The 16,904-nt window shown below is 37.0% G+C and overlaps 1 protein-coding gene across 3 annotated transcripts; it reads right to left on the bottom strand.

Moving 5' to 3' along the window:
* Positions 1–2,026: 2,026 nt before the first annotated feature.
* LOC131701783 (fibrous sheath-interacting protein 2-like) lies at positions 2,027–7,597 on the bottom strand. Of its 3 annotated transcripts, XM_059001696.1 has the most exons (7): positions 5,634–7,597; positions 3,937–4,425; positions 3,564–3,637; positions 3,246–3,316; positions 3,095–3,153; positions 2,537–2,597; positions 2,027–2,233 (listed from the first exon to the last, which is right to left on the bottom strand). In XM_059001696.1, exons 1-7 carry the CDS (start codon positions 7,497–7,499, stop codon positions 2,130–2,132), a joined length of 2,724 nt encoding a protein of 907 aa, XP_058857679.1. In that variant the 5' UTR covers positions 7,500–7,597; the 3' UTR covers positions 2,027–2,129. The 3 variants fall into 3 exon arrangements, 2 of the variants coding, with proteins under 2 accessions (XP_058857679.1, XP_058857680.1); XM_059001697.1 differs by lacking the exon at positions 2,537–2,597 and having other exon boundaries at positions 2,072–2,233; XR_009309004.1 differs by lacking the exons at positions 2,027–2,233; positions 2,537–2,597; positions 3,564–3,637 and having other exon boundaries at positions 3,097–3,153.
* Between the last annotated feature and the right edge of the window lie 9,307 nt (positions 7,598–16,904).

Genomic DNA, 16,904 nt, shown 5'->3' with positions numbered 1-16,904 from the left:
CTCAGAATATTGTAATCTGCCAAGTGTTTAATCTGTAGTATTTTGTACTTAATCATATCCTGATGTAACTATCACTATTTAATCATATCCTGATGTAACTTTCACTATTATCTGCTGTATTATTGAATTGTGGTTTGTCACACTTGAGAATTATTGTATTTCTTCTTCTTATTGTATGACTTGTATTGTAACACTTGAATGTATTTGTATTTGCTTGCGATTGTAAATCGCCCTGGATAAGGGCGTCTGCTAAGAAATAAATAATAAATAATAATAATAATGATTGAAATGATAAATAATATACAAAGTGAATGTAAAGAAGCAGAAGAATACATTCATTAAAATAACTATGATATTTGAGATATGTACCAAGTTGTTCTTTAAACACCATAGTAGAGGAGCCGCAGTAAAACCTGTCTAATCCGGCATTGATTGGAATTATACAGTGTGCTGGTTTACACAGAAAAAAAAAACAAAACAAAAAAAACCACTATTACAGTACATACAATAGAAGTATACCCTGTAATTCAATGATTGTAATTAAAATGTTACTTTCTCTATAATTTAACAGATTTTACTGTACTGTAGATGTACCATACCCACAGCACCTGTGTGTATCTACGAAATGTGCTTAATTATATACTTAGAAGAGAACAATCACATGACTTTATGCCAGACTGCAAAGTCAGATTTACATTGATGATTACTGACAAGACAGAATAGAGGGCATCACACCATTCATTTCAATAGGGATGTGGTCTGGATTATAAAATGATGCTGAATTGCATAGAATGCCAGTTTAAAAGGGGCTGGATTAGAGGTGTTACAATATATAGAGGCCTTGAATTATAGCACTTCCATATTAGGTTCTAGTTTTGTGAAATATATGCCCCATTGTGTCATGATGTTCATGCTTCATTTCCCAATAGTTCCTAATTAAAGGAGTTGTGCTCTTTTGGTTATATATGGGCATAATGGTGTAATCTCCTTTCAATCAGTCTCTTATAATTACAGGAAAACAGCTCCTCTTTTCAGGGAATTCATTTAGACTATGCCAGGTCTCGAGTCAATGCATTACTAAATTATAATGTATCAGCCCAGCTATGATAGGATGTTTTATGGAATTTTGCCATTCTTTAGTCTGACATGTAAAACTTTTTTTATGCCCTTTCAACTGAACAACTATATTCATAGTCTGTTACAGGGAAGGCGTTCAAGGATTAGTTTATACAGCAGCTCAGTGCATGATAGTACATGATGCATTTTGCAAAAAAAAAAAAAAAAAAAAATCCACCTTTTGAAGTGTTTTTATGTGACTAATGTGCTATACCAACTGCTTTGTTATTCAAAATAAAACATATCATTTTCATTCAACAACTCAGTTTCTTCAAACTACTTTAACATCGTTTTTCTTTTTCATCTCTGGATCAATACAGCGAACACAACAATTGATTTATTCCATTTAGTTTTGTAATAGTATGCATTTTGTTTTTTTGAGTGATCACTTGGACCTCTGTAAAAAGGTAATCACATTCAAATAAAGCTTCTGATTCCTTGTGGGAAAAGGACAAAAAGAAAGATGAATTGAATTAACATGTGGCTAACTAGTTATGGTGAGAACTGTCAGAAATCACACAAAGTAAAACCAGGCCCAAAGAGAAGTAATGACACTCACTTTGTCAGGTATAACACCTCCATTTTAGTTACTCCAGTTTAGTTACTATTTTGTTATTATTTATTTGGGAATGAACTGAACCATGGTATAAAAAAACAAGGAAGAAACAGTATGGCATAATAAAGAATGGACACACCAAGGTGAGACCTGCTTGCTGACTTGCTGTAGGAATATGTTTTTTTGTATTTTCTTCTTGTCATTTAATTAAGCATCACTTACAGCTGTATAGCAGTAAGAACCCTTAATCTAACTTGACACCAGTGGTACAGGAATAGTGAAAGGCCCCTCTAAACTGCTATTCATGATGGTCATACAACAGACACTGTATTCATATGTATTCAATGTATTCATATGTTTATTTCAGATATACATCTTCCAAGGACATACTATGCAATTATCATTTCTGTTCTGATCTTCATTTTTTAATTTGGTCAAGAGAAGGTAATCTTTGGTTTCAAGGGCGGAATAGTTTGGATACAGAAGCATACATTTTGGATAACGCAGTTGGTCTTTGGGTATTCAGCTTGGTTGAGTTGGGTAGAGGACAACGAGATTCAGCTGAAATTAGAAAATAAGAGTATTTTGCTATAGAAGTTTTCAAGTAAATGTTATTCTTATTTCACACAAATTGTTCTATTAAGCAGAGGAATTCAGGGCAGAATGCTCATTACTCAGTACTGGAAGTCCATCAAGCACATTCAATAAACTACAATAAACTGGTGCAAGCATTAAGAAAAAAGAAAAATCTCCTCTGAATAACATATACGATTCAGTCACAAAGGATTCTAAAACATCTTTCAAATGTTAGCAATAACAATAAGCTATTATAGTAAAGGGGATGTAATTCTTGTTTAAACTCACCTGGCATTAAGGCCAGATTGTAAGGAAACTGAACCTTCACTGGTTCTTCTACAACTGGAGTCTGCACATACACAGTAAATATTACACTTAACACATCTCATTTTCACTGCCCATTTGATAAATGATGATTCAAGTGCATTTAATTGGGATGCATGTTGTACTTGTTGTTCATGAAACTAACAATATATTATTACAAAAGTGATCAAAACAGTGGCGTACCTGCTTTGTACCAACACTTTTAAACTGTGCATGTGAGCCTTTCTAGTGTATGTTTTGCTTTAAAAGTAACACAGATCATTCAGGCCACAGTACCTTCCTAAGATTGTTTAAACACATTGAATAGACCCAGGAACTAGTTTTAATGAAGATATAAATGTGAATTTAGTTACATTTAGATGTCCTGCTTGTAGATACAGATTGTATGTTAGTTATTAATTTATATATACCATATATAAGAGATATGAACACAGCATAAAAACATACATACATACATACATTGTTATTTCCAACCAAGTCTTCAAAAAAACACACCATTTACTGTTATATTAACATCTATACCTCAGAATTTGATTCAGGCCCCATCTTGTGAGTTTTTAGCCACCCTCCAAAATGTTTACCTACAAAGAAATTGAATTTTCAAATGTACTTTAAGCAATTAAAAAAGAAAGAAAGAAAGAAAGAAAGAAAGAAAGAAAGAAAGAAAGAATACCTTCTTCATCAGTGGTAGGAAACTGTTTATTTGTCTGATAAAATTCCTCAAGGGCAAAATCCTTATCGTTTCTACATTGGAAAAGAAAAAATCCAGCATTAAAAAGAAGAGATTCTCAGTAGAATACAATGCTTGCAATCATTATTAATGGTCCTGAGTGATAGCAAAAATCATAAAATGGTAAGAGAGAGGTAAAATACATATTTAAATGGCATTTGTGGCTTTTCAAATAATGCTGTTTTATTTTTAAATGACTTTGATTACTGTAGGGGGAAAGACTGAAGAACAGCATGGGCTCAACAGTTTTGCAATAATTACCTGTCTACGGTGATCACAGTGTCCACATATTCATTTTTATAGATCATGCTATCTTCTAGGGCCCTTTCAGAACTCTATAATTCATTTAAAAAAAAGTTAAATATATTAATTAAACTCAAAAACATCAGCCAATTTGTCCTGTATTGGGATTGTGAAAGACAGGTGGTTGATTACCTGCTGCAGCTGACCCAACACACATATACCTGGGGCAAGCTTCACAAAGCTCTCCTAACACTTAAGAGGTTACAGTTAGGGAGCTGCTTTAAAAAGTGTGTGCATGTTTAAAGCATACTGCCACATCATTCAAATTCATAGCTGAATGGGAATAGTCAAACAAGCAAATAATACAAATAGTATACTTTACCAGACTTACTTTGGAACATTCTGAGGTCGTTCGACTGGCCTCCTCACTCGATGGTGGCTCTTTCACACCATAGCCATAGGGCATACCTAGAATACCCCCTTTAGTTAATCTCTTTGCTTTCGAGTAACGATAGATGTCCCCTCTGTAGAAATCGAAAGACACTGATCTTGAGACTTTCACGTTCTGTTTTTCCCCTTCTTCTATAGATGACTTGGAATTAGTTCTGGTATCAGCATAGAGGTTTATAAGGCTACTTATGTTTTTTTCTTGCTTTAGCTGCTTGTAACGCTGCTTCTCTATGGAAAGGTCCACTGTGTCACTTTCTTCTGTCTGAACTGTGCTGTCACTCAGGTCACTGTTCAAGTGAAGTGGGCTCTGCTCATCCTCTTCACTGTCATCTTCCCTAGACTGGAGGAAGTCACGTGCCACTAATCGAATGACGAGGTCCCGCTTATCCCTTACGCCCTTTAGATTAAAAAATGAATTTCTGCACACCAGCTGTCAACAAAGAAAGCCCCCAGTCAGAAGTCAAAATTAAACTGTGTGTCGTTGGGAGATATCGGTTGAGGACCTTGTGTCTCAAAACACACCTGAGGTGGGGCAATATCCCACCACTATATACACCCTGCCATGCCATAGTGCTTAATTTGATTTACTATGATATATAAACACTAGCTTTCAAGATCTCAAGTCTCTTCTTTTGGTATGGTGAGGAGAAACTAGTGTTATTGTTTACATACCAGAATTGTAAGATTTGTGGAATAATGCAATTCAGTTACCTGAGAATGGAATGTTTTGTTTATCATTTATTTTTCCATGGCGAGTGGAGCACAATAATACATAAGCCCTACAGAGGCAAGATGGTTCTGACGAGAAGATATTTTCAATGTTGAAGGCAAACGTAAGGCATACTCAACTGTCATCGTTTTGGAACGTCAATAAGTTGAAGTTATAAATACAGTTAAACCTGTTTCATATAACTCCTGTTAAGTCACCAGCCACTTATTATCACCACATTAAATGTCCTGGCGAGAACTTTATGTGGGCCAATAAGGACCATCTCCTGATAATATTACATTGGTTGTATAGTAGCTCATTAGAGCACAAAGACCATTAAAGTCTCCTGTGTTTTTTGGCAAATATATATTTGAGACTAGTGGAGGAATACAAATTCTACCAGTTTTTAATGCAGCAGTCCAAGAAAGCTCCCAGGTAAATCCCTACTGCTTCCTCTAGGACTGGCAAGATTGTTCTTGCCCCAACTGGTACAATATATAGATTGGGGGGATGGGGAGCCACTCACCTTCTCGTGTAGGATGGCATGGCGATATCCCAAAGAGGCAAAAGAAAAGTGACGGAGGGAAACTTTGACTGGTGCATTATAAAATTAAAATAGTATATATACAGTATATTACCAGTGCATAATTATATTCTAAATATATATATATATATATATATATATATATATATATATATATATATATATATATATATATATATTATAGCATGGGGTGGATTAATTAATTATTACAACAGGGAAACAGCTGATTGATATTATGGAAATTAATACACTAAGGTGGCATCAAAAAAGGAAGTAGTTAAGGTAAAATAAGTAGCAAATTTGAAAAGTTTGATTAGCAATGGCATGTAAAAACAATCGCACATAAAAACCATTCTAGTTTAAGTTTTGCTTACTATAAACATACCTCTCTCTGCTTAATATCCAGTCTTCCTGATGAACCAGGACTTGTCTCAACCATGCACTGCTTCTGTAGGGTTTCCAGAGGTTCAGTTTTGTTTGAAAGAACATTTAAGTGCTCAGATATGATCCGGGGGTCAATCTGGATTGGTTTGTCAGCTACAAAGGGAAGTATCTTAACATTTGGATCCCTACAAGGCTTTGAATCTAGATCACGAACACTGTCTTCAGAAAGAACCACACCAAGGTCTTGCACATGTCCCATGGAACTATGATCATCCACTGTCTCTTTCTTGTTTACTACTAAATCCTCTGCAGCAGCACTTGTGAATGAGCAAGGTGGAAACCCTACAGTTTTTTTATTAGGTGAAACAGACTTTGACTTATTAATTTCTTTTGATGAGGCAAGACTCTTGGTTAAGCCTACTGGAAGAGTAAATAGAGTTTCAATAGGTATTTGTTCTGTTTGCACAAGCACTGATAATTCTCTGAACACAGATCTGGATAATATATGAGCTAATGCCTGGCTTTCATTGACCACATTTTTCTGTAGAGTTAGGTGGGAGCCAAACACCAGCAGCATTTCAGAATAGACAGAATCCACAACTTTCTCAACAACCTCAATGGGAGTAAGGACTGTTCTGTTCGTCAGCGGTTTATAGGTAACAACTCCCTCTTGCGCCCTGGCAAGTTTTGTTACCACATAATTAACTACTTTTGTAGCCAGCTCACTATCTTTTTCTCTGTTTGAGTTAACAGGGCAAATTTTCCTCAGAAGTTTGCCTGTTATTTCTTTTACTATTTCATAAGATATAAAAGTTGTTGGGTAAGAGGTAGTGTATGGTTCAGCAAACCCAGATCTCATTAAAGAAACAGCTTTCATTTTGTTACAGGGATTTGAAATACCCTGAACAACACTGCTGGTGTCTGTATTAATGGAGGTCCAAGAGGAAGGTTCACTTTCTAAAAGCTGTAGATTTGAGATTTCTCTGACAACAAAACTGGATATGCTTTGGACAAGTGTCTGGCTCCTGGAGGCTACTGCTTTCTGTAACGCTAGCTGGGAGCCAGTTATTTGCACCAAGTCCTTATGAACAGAGTTAACAACTTTATAAACAGAATTGCATTGATAAAAGGGGTTACTTTCTTCCTCTTGTTTTCCTACCGTCATCCATTTTGACAACTCAGATAGCACAGAATCAATGAGATTCACAGCGAGTTGTCTGAGCCCCGACTTGGATAATTGTTCCTGCCTGTTTGGGAAGCCTTTTGACTTTGAAATATCAGGGTTTATTTTCAGCAGCAGCCTAGTTATAATATCTTCAATCATCTCAGAAGATACTTTCCTCAGATTAGAACAGGGGACCAAAGATTTTCCAAGTTCACTTTGGTCACTCACAGAAACATTATCACTCCTACTCTGAACAGTACTGCTGGTGTGTGTAACTGAGGATTGAGAAGATGGGGTTGAAGGATCACTAGCCATAAGATGTAGATTTAAAATTTCTCTAACCAAAGAATGATTTATTCTTTGGACCAGTGTCTGGCTCCTGGAGATCACTGCTTTTTGTAAGTCTAGCTGGGAGCCTGCTTTTTCCATCAAGTCTAAGTGAACAGTTTGGACAAGTTTGTCAACAATATGTGGTTGATAAAGAAGAATGCATTCCTCCTCTGGTTTGCCTATCCGAACTCCTTGCACTTTTGCCAACTCCATTAGAACAGAATCAATGAGATTCACTGCAAGCCTTGTGAGCTCTGATTTGGATAATCTTTCCTGCTTGTTTGGAAAGGCTTCTGCCTTTGATAATTTGGGATATATTTTCAGCAGCAACCTAGTTATAATTTCTTCTACCAATTCAGATGACACAGACATCTTAGAAGATGCAGTTGAAGCCTTTAATGGTGAATTCTGTCTCAGCCCAACTGAAGGAATAGACTTAATGTTTTGGTCACTGGGTAAGATGGCCTCTGACTGTGTTTTGGATTTTATTTTAGACTGCTTTCTTTCTGTCTTATGCCAAGATCCTGATGCTTTCTTATCTTGACACACATTAGAAGTGGGGACCAAAGATTTTGCAAGTTCACTTTGGTCACTCGCAGAAACATTAGCACTTCTTCTACTCTGATCAGTACTGCTGGTTGGCATAACTGAGGACTGAGGAGATGGAGTTGAAGACTCACTAGCTAAAAGCTCTATAATTGGAATCTCTCTGATCATAGAACTGGTTATACTTTGGACCACTGCATGACTTCTGGAGGCCACTGCTTTTTGTAAGGCTGACTGGGAACCCAGTTTTAGCATCAAGTCCCAGTGGACGGTCTTGACAATTTTTTTAATACTATCAGGTTGGTAAGATAGCTTGCTTTCTTCTGCCTGCTTTACTATAACTACCCCTTGAACTTTAGATAACTCCATTCGAACAGAATTGTCGATGTGCACAATAAGTTGAATGAGCTCTTGTCTTTTCTGGCTGTTTGGGAAGGTTTCCACCTTTGAAAAATTAGGGTATATTTTCAGTATTAGCCTAACAATAATTTCTTTTAACATTTTAGAAGACACTTTACGGACACTAGAGGAGGGAGTCACAAATATTCCCAGTTCATTTTGACTGGTAGCACACCCAAAATCACCACTAATACAGACATCCTCAGGGTCCGTATTAGTGAAGGACAGAGGAGATGGGGTTGAAGACTCACTTGCCATAAGATGTAGATTTGAAATTTCTCTGACCAAAGAATGATTGATTCTTTGGACCAGTGTGTGATTCCTGGAGGCCACTGCTTTTTGTAAGTCTAGCTGGGAGCCTGCTTTTTCCATCAAGTCTAAGTGAACAGTTTGGACAAGTTTGTCAACAATATGTGGTTGATGAAGAAGGCTGCTTTCCTCCTCTGGTTTGCCTATCCGAACTCCTTGGACCTTTGCCAACTCCATTAGAACTGAATCAATGAGATTCTCTGCAAGCCTTGTGACCTCTGATTTGGATAATCTTTCCTGTTTGGTTGGAGCTTCTGCCTTTAACAATTTGGGATATATTTTCAGCAGCAACCTAGTTATAATTTGTTCTACCAATTCAGACGACACACACATGTTAGAAGATGCAGTTGAAGCCTTTAATGGTGAATTATGTCTCAGCCCAACTGAAGGAATAGACTTAATGTTTTGGTCACTGGGTAAGCTGGCCTCTGATTGTGTTTTGGATTTTATTTTAGACTGCTTTCTTTCTGTCTTATCCCCAGATCCCGATGCTTTCTTATCTTGACTCAAAGATCCCTTCACAAATGTTTCTCTGGATTCAGGTACACTATATTCCAAGAGTGTTTTTTTATTGAACTGGCACATGTACGGCTCCTTCTCTATTTCTGGCAACACCTTTGTATGTCTTCGTGGTGATATATTTATTTTCTCACTGCAACCACTGTTATGAACTGTACTTTTGCTTTCAGCTTTAGGTGGTTTCTTAGATAACTCTTTGCTAGATTCTTTGCTTTCATCATTGACGTCTTTCATAAGACCCGCAATGACGCACTTGACAACTTCAGCAGAAAGCAAGCACATTTGTGAACGACTCTGAGCCTGTCCAAAAATGTCTAAAGATTTATCTGACAAAGAACGTGAGACACTTTTGCAGATTTTTAAGACTCTTTCCATGGAGAGAGACTTGGCCAGTTCTTGCTGTGAAATGGAAGCTTTGCTTGGGACTGCAAATGTACAATCCATAAATTGGGAGACACGCAGAGAATCCTTGAGGTTTTCAATTATAAACCAGATAATGTCTTCTGTTACAAGGTCTATGCAGGAATCCCAGACATTAACATTGCTGTCTGCACTGTTATCATCCTGTTGGCATTTAAATAAGTAGTTTGACAATGCTGGTAAAATGTTTCTCTTTATTTCTGCTGTTATAGATGCTATCATATAGGGAGTAAGCACTGCATCAAATGCTTGCAAAACTTTGTTAGCCCTCTCATCTACATCTAAGGAAGTTTCTTCAGCTGTGGTGAAATTGTTTTTAGTATCAGGCTGCTCTACGCTAAATATCAGTGGCAATGTAGGCTGAAGTCTCTCTACAACTAAATTGACCAGATCTTGATCATCCATTTTAGCAGAAGATGTCTTATCTTCTCCACCCCAATAATCTTTTTCTCCCTTAACCCCTGCCTTTCTATTCTGCACAATTGCACTAGATTTATGGCTTACTTCTTGAAGCACGGTTCGCACAAGCTCTTTACTAAACAGGCTGAGGTTGCTCATAGGTCGTAAAGATGAAGACGAAGATACTTTCTGTGCCAAAATGGTAAAAAGTGACGATTCGATGCCACAGAGCACCTCTTTAGGAACACTGCGTTTTATATCCACTTCATGCATTTCTGAAACAGTTTTCTTTTTCCGAGGCAAGACACTACATAATTTATCAGAAAGCAGAAGAACACTCAGGATCTGATCCAAAGTGAATGCCACTATGTCATTGGAGACGAGATAAAATACAGTGTCTGGCAGGATTGGACTGACTTCCTCATCTACTCTTAGTGGCCCCACCATTATTTGAGTAATGTCAGGTTTATTTTTCAATCCCAGCTTTGAAAGGCTTTCCTTAACCTGTTTTGTAATTGGTATTACCACTGTCTCCCAGATGTCTTTAGGCCATTGTTCATATTCACAGGTTTTATAAAACACAGGTTCACATTGAACAGAATCTACAAAAGAATTTGCCAGCTTAATAAAAAGATCTGGTCTCCACATTAATCCATTCATAGTGCAGTGCACAAGATTCTCAGCAACACTAATAATATCAGATGACTGCATTGGTAAAAATGGTAGAGCTTCAATAGATCTTTTTGTTAAAATCTTTTCAACGTTTAATGTAATAGTAAATGTATCCTCTTCTGACAGAGCTTCTCTGAGATACACTACAGGCTCTTCCATAATATAAAGCTCTTCACTGACTGGTGTTTGTGAAACAGGAGTTATGGTTTCATTTGGTGAAATTAAGGTAGGCTCTCTTGCCTGGTTGCATATTAAGTAGCATCCATCTAGTTGAGCTTCTTCTAGCTGAAAAGGGTCTTCAGAAAAGAAATGAGAATTGACTCCTAGAACACTAGAATTCTCCTTGATGAGCTCAATGACAAAGTCTATAATTTCTTTAGAAATAAAATGTTTAGCTAAATCTGTTTCTAGTTCTTTTTCAGAAAATTTACTCTTGAATTGATCTGTAAGTGACCTGGCTAGTTCTTTGTTGATTCTTGGTGAAGCTTTCTTTTTATCTTCTGGGTTTTCATTTTTCCTATTTTTAGCTTTTGTACAGGCTTCCAATTTTGCTAGTATATCAAGCCATGACAGCATTCCTTCTGCTATAGTGGTCACCAGGTATTTGGAAAGTAGGTAAATCTCAGCCATGGTTGGCACAAAATCAACAACTTCAAAGGATTTTAGAGACAGAATGTTAAGCAAACTGGTTGTAATGTGTGACAAGCAATCATTGAAGGATAACTCTGTTGTAAGACTGGGTGTAGTTGTCACTAATTTAGAAATACTGGTTTTAGCTGTGGTTGTTTTTTTAGATTCAGTCTCAATGGCAGCATTTGTAAAACCAGGCCAAGCTGAAGTATTCTTCATCTTACACAAAACATATTCAACAATATCCTCTGAAATCAAATCTTCAGTGTAAACTGAGAAGTTCTTTGAATCCTTTTCTACACCTGCCTTTGACAAATTTTCTTTTACATGATATGTGAGAGCCTTCACTAGTGTATTTGGAACTGGGGCTTGTGTTGAAATCTTATTTGATGAGTTCCTTTGTAGAAATTCAAGATATGAAGATACTCCCCTCTTATCTTCCTCTTTAGCCAAACGTCCTGGAAACTTTAAACTATCTAATTGTACACTCATCATTTCTGCAATGGTCTCCACTAATCTCTGTGACAGATGTTTTAATTCTGCAATATTCAACTTTAGATTAGGTGCCTCTATGACCTTTCTGCTTAAATGTTTAGTAACTTTGTTTGTTAATGTGAGAAAAACTTCCCTTGTTAGTGACCTAGTTGGATTAACTGCTGCATAACGTCCTGACTTTGATAAAACTCCCAGTTTTGAAGATGCTAAGCGGCACTCAAAGCGGATTAGTGCAAAAACATACTCCACAATGTCATCTGTGATGATACTAATGTGTAAAGATGAGGGGAGGCTATTGTCCACCTGCTGCTTGCCAGGCTGCTGAAGCAAAAAGTTATCAAATTCCTTTTCAAAAACACTCCTTTTAACTTGCATGGTAAGTTCAGATACAATTCCCACAGAGTGAGCTGTTTCCTGGGCTGGACATCTTGCTATAAAAGGTATTAAAGTGGCTACTCGGGTATCTGTCGTATTTGTCTTCTGTGATGCCTCTGCCATTGTCCACACCTCCTGAATTACACTCTGGATAAGCTGGTCAGCTAACTGACTTAATTCAAGGCTTAATTGGCCAGGGTCCAGTTTACGTTTTGACTTTTGAAGAAGCATGTCTACCAGTGTTGAGCACGTCTGGTTGAACACCTCCTTATTTAGAAGCTTTTCACTGCTTGTGAAAGAAAGGGTTGGACAATGAGATGCAGTCTGAGTGGATGTACTTAGAGCTTCTGGCCAAGAATAGATGCTCCTCAACTGACTCAAAACATATTCAATCATGTCCTCTGAGATCAGATAAATATAGGATTCTGACTGATTCTTCAAATTGTTTTTCACTTTGGACAACCTTTCCTTTACATGATATGTAAATATTTCCATGAGACTATTTGAAACAGGCACTTGGAATGGTGTAGCAATTTTATTTGGCACAATACTCTCTGGGAAATGCATTCCATTTTTAGCGTCTTCTGTATTTACATGTGCTGCAGCTGTATAACTTTCTAGTCTTACACTCATCTTCTCTGCAATGCTCTCCAATAACTCCAGTGATACCCGTTTAATAGTTGCTGTGTTTGGAATTAGCCTTAGTTTCTCTATAGACCTTCTGCTTAAACATTCAGCAACTCGGTTTGTTATATAGGGAACATTCTCATTTGGAAGTAACCTAGTGGAACTAAGTATTGGTTTTAATAGTTCTGCACCACCAGCGTTTACTTTCTTAACTCCAGCATTTTCTTCTGCTTTAGATAAACACCCTGGTTCTGAGGACAGTAAGTGACACTCAATGCGGATCAGTTCAAAAACATATTCTACCAAGCACTCAGTGATAAGATTAATATGTAAAAAGGAGTGATGATGGCTAACCATTTGAGATCTCCCAGCCTGTATTTGTGAAAAGTATTCCCGTTCTTTTTCAGAAACTCTCTTCTTAACCGCCAAAGTAAGTGCAATTAAAATGTCCTCAGGGAGAGCTGATGCTTGTGGCAGGGATTGAGTATTTTCTGTGTTAGGTATGTGCTTTTTATTTGTTGCTGATGTTTCCATACTCTCTTGGAGTTCTTCTTTCATTGTCCACACTTCCTGAATAACAGTCTGGATGAGCTGGTCAGCTAACTGATTTAATTCAGGAATTGACTGTCCATGATCAAGTTTTTTTTGAGACTTGAGTATCATGGTTACTAATGCTGAGCTTGTTCTGCTGAGTTCTTTATCATTAAGGAGTTTTCCTGTGTTAACAGATATATATTTATTATTGTTTGTAGCATTAAGGTTAGCATTTATATTGAATGTAGGATGTAAGCCAGTGTTTAGAGGATTAGAAAAAGAGCAATTGCTCCTGATCTGATTCAAAACACATCCAACCATGTCCTCTGAGATCAGATCTACATTTGTCAGTGCTGTTTTGCACAAACGTTCCTTTACTTGATGTGTGAGGGCTTTCACTGGAGAATCTAAAACAGATATTCTGAGTTGGGTCTTACTCTTACTTGATTGGATCCATTCTGCAAAATCAAGAGTTACTTCAAAAGAAAGTAATGGCAAACTCTTCTGAGATTCTTCTTTATTCAACAAAACTGAAGTGATAATGCTATCCAGTCTAACACTCATCTTCTTTGCAATGGTCTCCACCAACTCCTGTGACAACCGTTTTATATCTGAGGCATTTGATAATTTTAGAAATGTCTCTTTGAACTTTCTGTTTAAGCATAACGTAACAATGTTTGTTATGCTGATAAAAGATTTTGCTGAGAGCAAATTGTTCAATCCCACTCTCTTTACTCCACCATGGCTGTCTGTCTTGGGTAAAATCCATGCTTCTGAAACTGCAAAGCGGCACTCAATGCTGATCAGTTCAAAAATATATTTTACTACATCATTTGTGATAAGAATAAGTAAGTAATCCAGTTCTTTTTCAGAAACCATACATTTAACTTGAAAGGTAAGTGCAGATAACATGTCCTCAGGAACAGCTACTACTGAATGATGAGTTGGTCTTTCTGTATTTGATATATTTATTTTTGTGTATGTTTCCAAAGTCTTCTGGGATGTTTCTGTCAATTTCCCCACTTCCCTAACAATCCTCTGAATTACCTGATCAGCAAGTTGACTTAAATCAGACATTCTGTCTTTACCACCTATGTTTCTTGGAGATTTCTGGAGTAGCATGGATAGCAATCCTGATCTCATGATGCTGAGTTCTTCATTATTAAGGTTTCTACTGTCAATCTGTAGAGCTGCTTCATTGTTTTCAAGAGATTGACAAAAGGGAGATCTGGTCTGTGTGTTAATTCTTACAGACCCAGGAGAAGTGGAATCATGTATGATATGACTCAAAACATACACAACCATCTCCTCAGATATCTGATCTACATAAACAAAGTTTCCATCAGATTTCATTACTGTCTTAAACAATATTTCTTTCACTTGACCGGTGAGGGTCTTCACTAGTGTGTCTGAGAATTGGGATTTGGTACCAAACTTAGTTGATGGTTTCCTGTCTGAACATTCAAGAGATAATTCAAAACAAAGCGATGGCAACCCCATGTTAGATTTTGTGCTAGCCATTGAAGCTGTAAAATTATCCACATTTATGTTCATCTTCCTTACAATGAACTGAAATAAATCCTGTGACAGTCGTTTTATATCTGAAATGTTTGGCATTACCTGACATAACTCTACAGACCTTCTACTTAAACATTCAGTAACTCTGTTTGTAATAGCAATAACAGTTTCAGCTGAGAGCAATATAGCTGAGCCCTGTGAACATTTTAATGGTTCTGTTCTATGAAAAAGGTTGCTTGCATCCTTCAGTCCATCATGGCCTACTTTTTTATGTATAAGCCCTGTTTCCGAGTGGGCCAAGCAGCACTCAAGGCAGACCAGTTCAAAAATGTATTCCACAATGTCCTCTGTTATAAGATTGCTATAGGATACTTTCTTTTTTATTTGCAAAGTAAGTGCAGTTAAAGTGTCTTTAGGGAGAACTCTTCCTGGAGACAGAGGTTCATAGGGTCTTTCTAAGTTGGTTATTTGATTTTTTGTTGCTGTACCCATTTCCATGCTCTTTAGGGATGATTCTTTTGTTACCCACAATTCTTGAAGGACACTGTCAATGAGCTGATCAGTTAATTGATTAATTTCAGGCTTTACTAGTTCAATGTCCAGATAATTTAGACTCCTATGAAGTACCATGTCTACTAGTTCTGAGCCGATGATGCTGAGTTCCTCTTCATTTAGGAGGTTTTTAGTGTTAATTAGTTTTAAAGTCTTGTTGTTAGGAAAACTAAGTATTGCATGTAGAGGAGATGTAGTGTTTAAAGGCTCAGGCAAAGAGGAACTGCTCCTGATCCGACTGAAAACATATTCAATCATGTCGTCTGACATTAGATCTTCAAGGGAAACGGAGATCTTCAAATTCTTTTTCAAACTTTCCTTTACTATATATGTGAGCACTGTCACTGGTGTATCAGAAACTGGGTCTTGACATGGGGTAGTAATCTTAGGTATTGGTTTCCTCTCGGTAGATAGTTCAAAGCAAAGTGGTTGTAAAGCCTTCCTAGCTTCATATGTATTCAACGGCCACTCTGTCTTTCTATATAATCTCAAACTCATGTTTTCTGCAATGCTCTCCACTAATTCTTGTGACAGCCTTTTAATATCTGAAATGTTCGCCATAAGCTGAAATGTCTCTATGCACCTTCTGGTTAAATGTTCAGTAACAATATTTGTTATGGGGACAACAGCTTCTTTTGAGAGCAATTTTGTTGAACTGAGTGAAATCTTAGAGGGTTCTGCCCTATCAGAGAAAAAACTCACTTTTTTATTTACACCATCCCATCTCATATTAGGCATGATCCCTGGTTCTGATGAAGCTAAGCGACACTCAAGCTTGATCCGTTCAAAAATATATTCCACAATGTCCTCATTGACAAGACTGATGTAGGAAGCAGAACGATGGTGGTTAATCCTTTTTTGGGATGTGCCAGGCTGCATCTGCGAAAAGTAATCCAGTTCCTTTTCAGAAACTCTCCTTTTAACTTGAAAAGCAATGACAGATAAAGTGTTCTTCGGGAGATTTGTTGCTTGTGGCAGCAACTGAGTAGGCCTTTGATTTGCTGGTGTTATTTTTTTGTCATTTGCAATAGTCTCTTGCAGTGTTTCTGTCATTCTCTCCGCTTCTTGAAGAACGCTGTAGACAACCTGATCAGCTACTTGATTTAATTCAAGCTTAATCTGTTTAGTGACCAGGTCGCTTTGACACGTCTGGAGTAGCATATCTACTAAATCTGATCTAATAGTCTTTAATCTTTCCATCTTCTCTTCATTATGAGGGTCTTCAGTGTTAACTTTCTTTCTATTCAGAAAATTAATTGCTGAATGTAGAGAAGATGACTGTCTGGCAGTGTTTAAAGTATCAGGTAAAGATAAACTGTTACTGATGTGGCTAAAAACATGTTGAACCATTTCCTCTGAGATCAGATCTACAAAATCTACATAATAAACACAGGTATTCTTCAGATTTGATTGAATTCCTGCCTTGGACAAACTTTTCTTTACTTTACTTGTAAGGGTTTTCAGTAGTGTGTCTGAAACTGGGATTTGGCAAGGAGTAGCAATCTGATTTGACATGTTTTTCTGTGAAACTTCAAGAGATTTAAAACTATTGTCTGTGATAAGACTTGTGAGTGGAGTAGAGAAATACTTGTGTTGGGAAGCACCCGTTTGTTTTTCAAAAATACACTTCTTAACTTGCAAGGTAAACTCAGATATATTTTCCTCTGGAAGAGTTCTAACTTGTGAGATAAATTGAGTATGTCTTTCCAGGTTGCATACCTGGGATTTTGTTTCCTTGTCTGTTACAGTGGTCTTTTGCCTTGTTTCTGTCATTCCCACTTC

The sequence above is a fragment of the Acipenser ruthenus genome, chromosome 26, assembly GCF_902713425.1.
Source record: "Acipenser ruthenus chromosome 26, fAciRut3.2 maternal haplotype, whole genome shotgun sequence".
Classification (NCBI taxonomy): Eukaryota; Metazoa; Chordata; class Actinopteri; order Acipenseriformes; family Acipenseridae; genus Acipenser; species Acipenser ruthenus.
The sequence above is the reverse complement of the archived record's forward strand: the minus strand, read 5'-3'. Positions and strand labels throughout refer to the sequence as shown.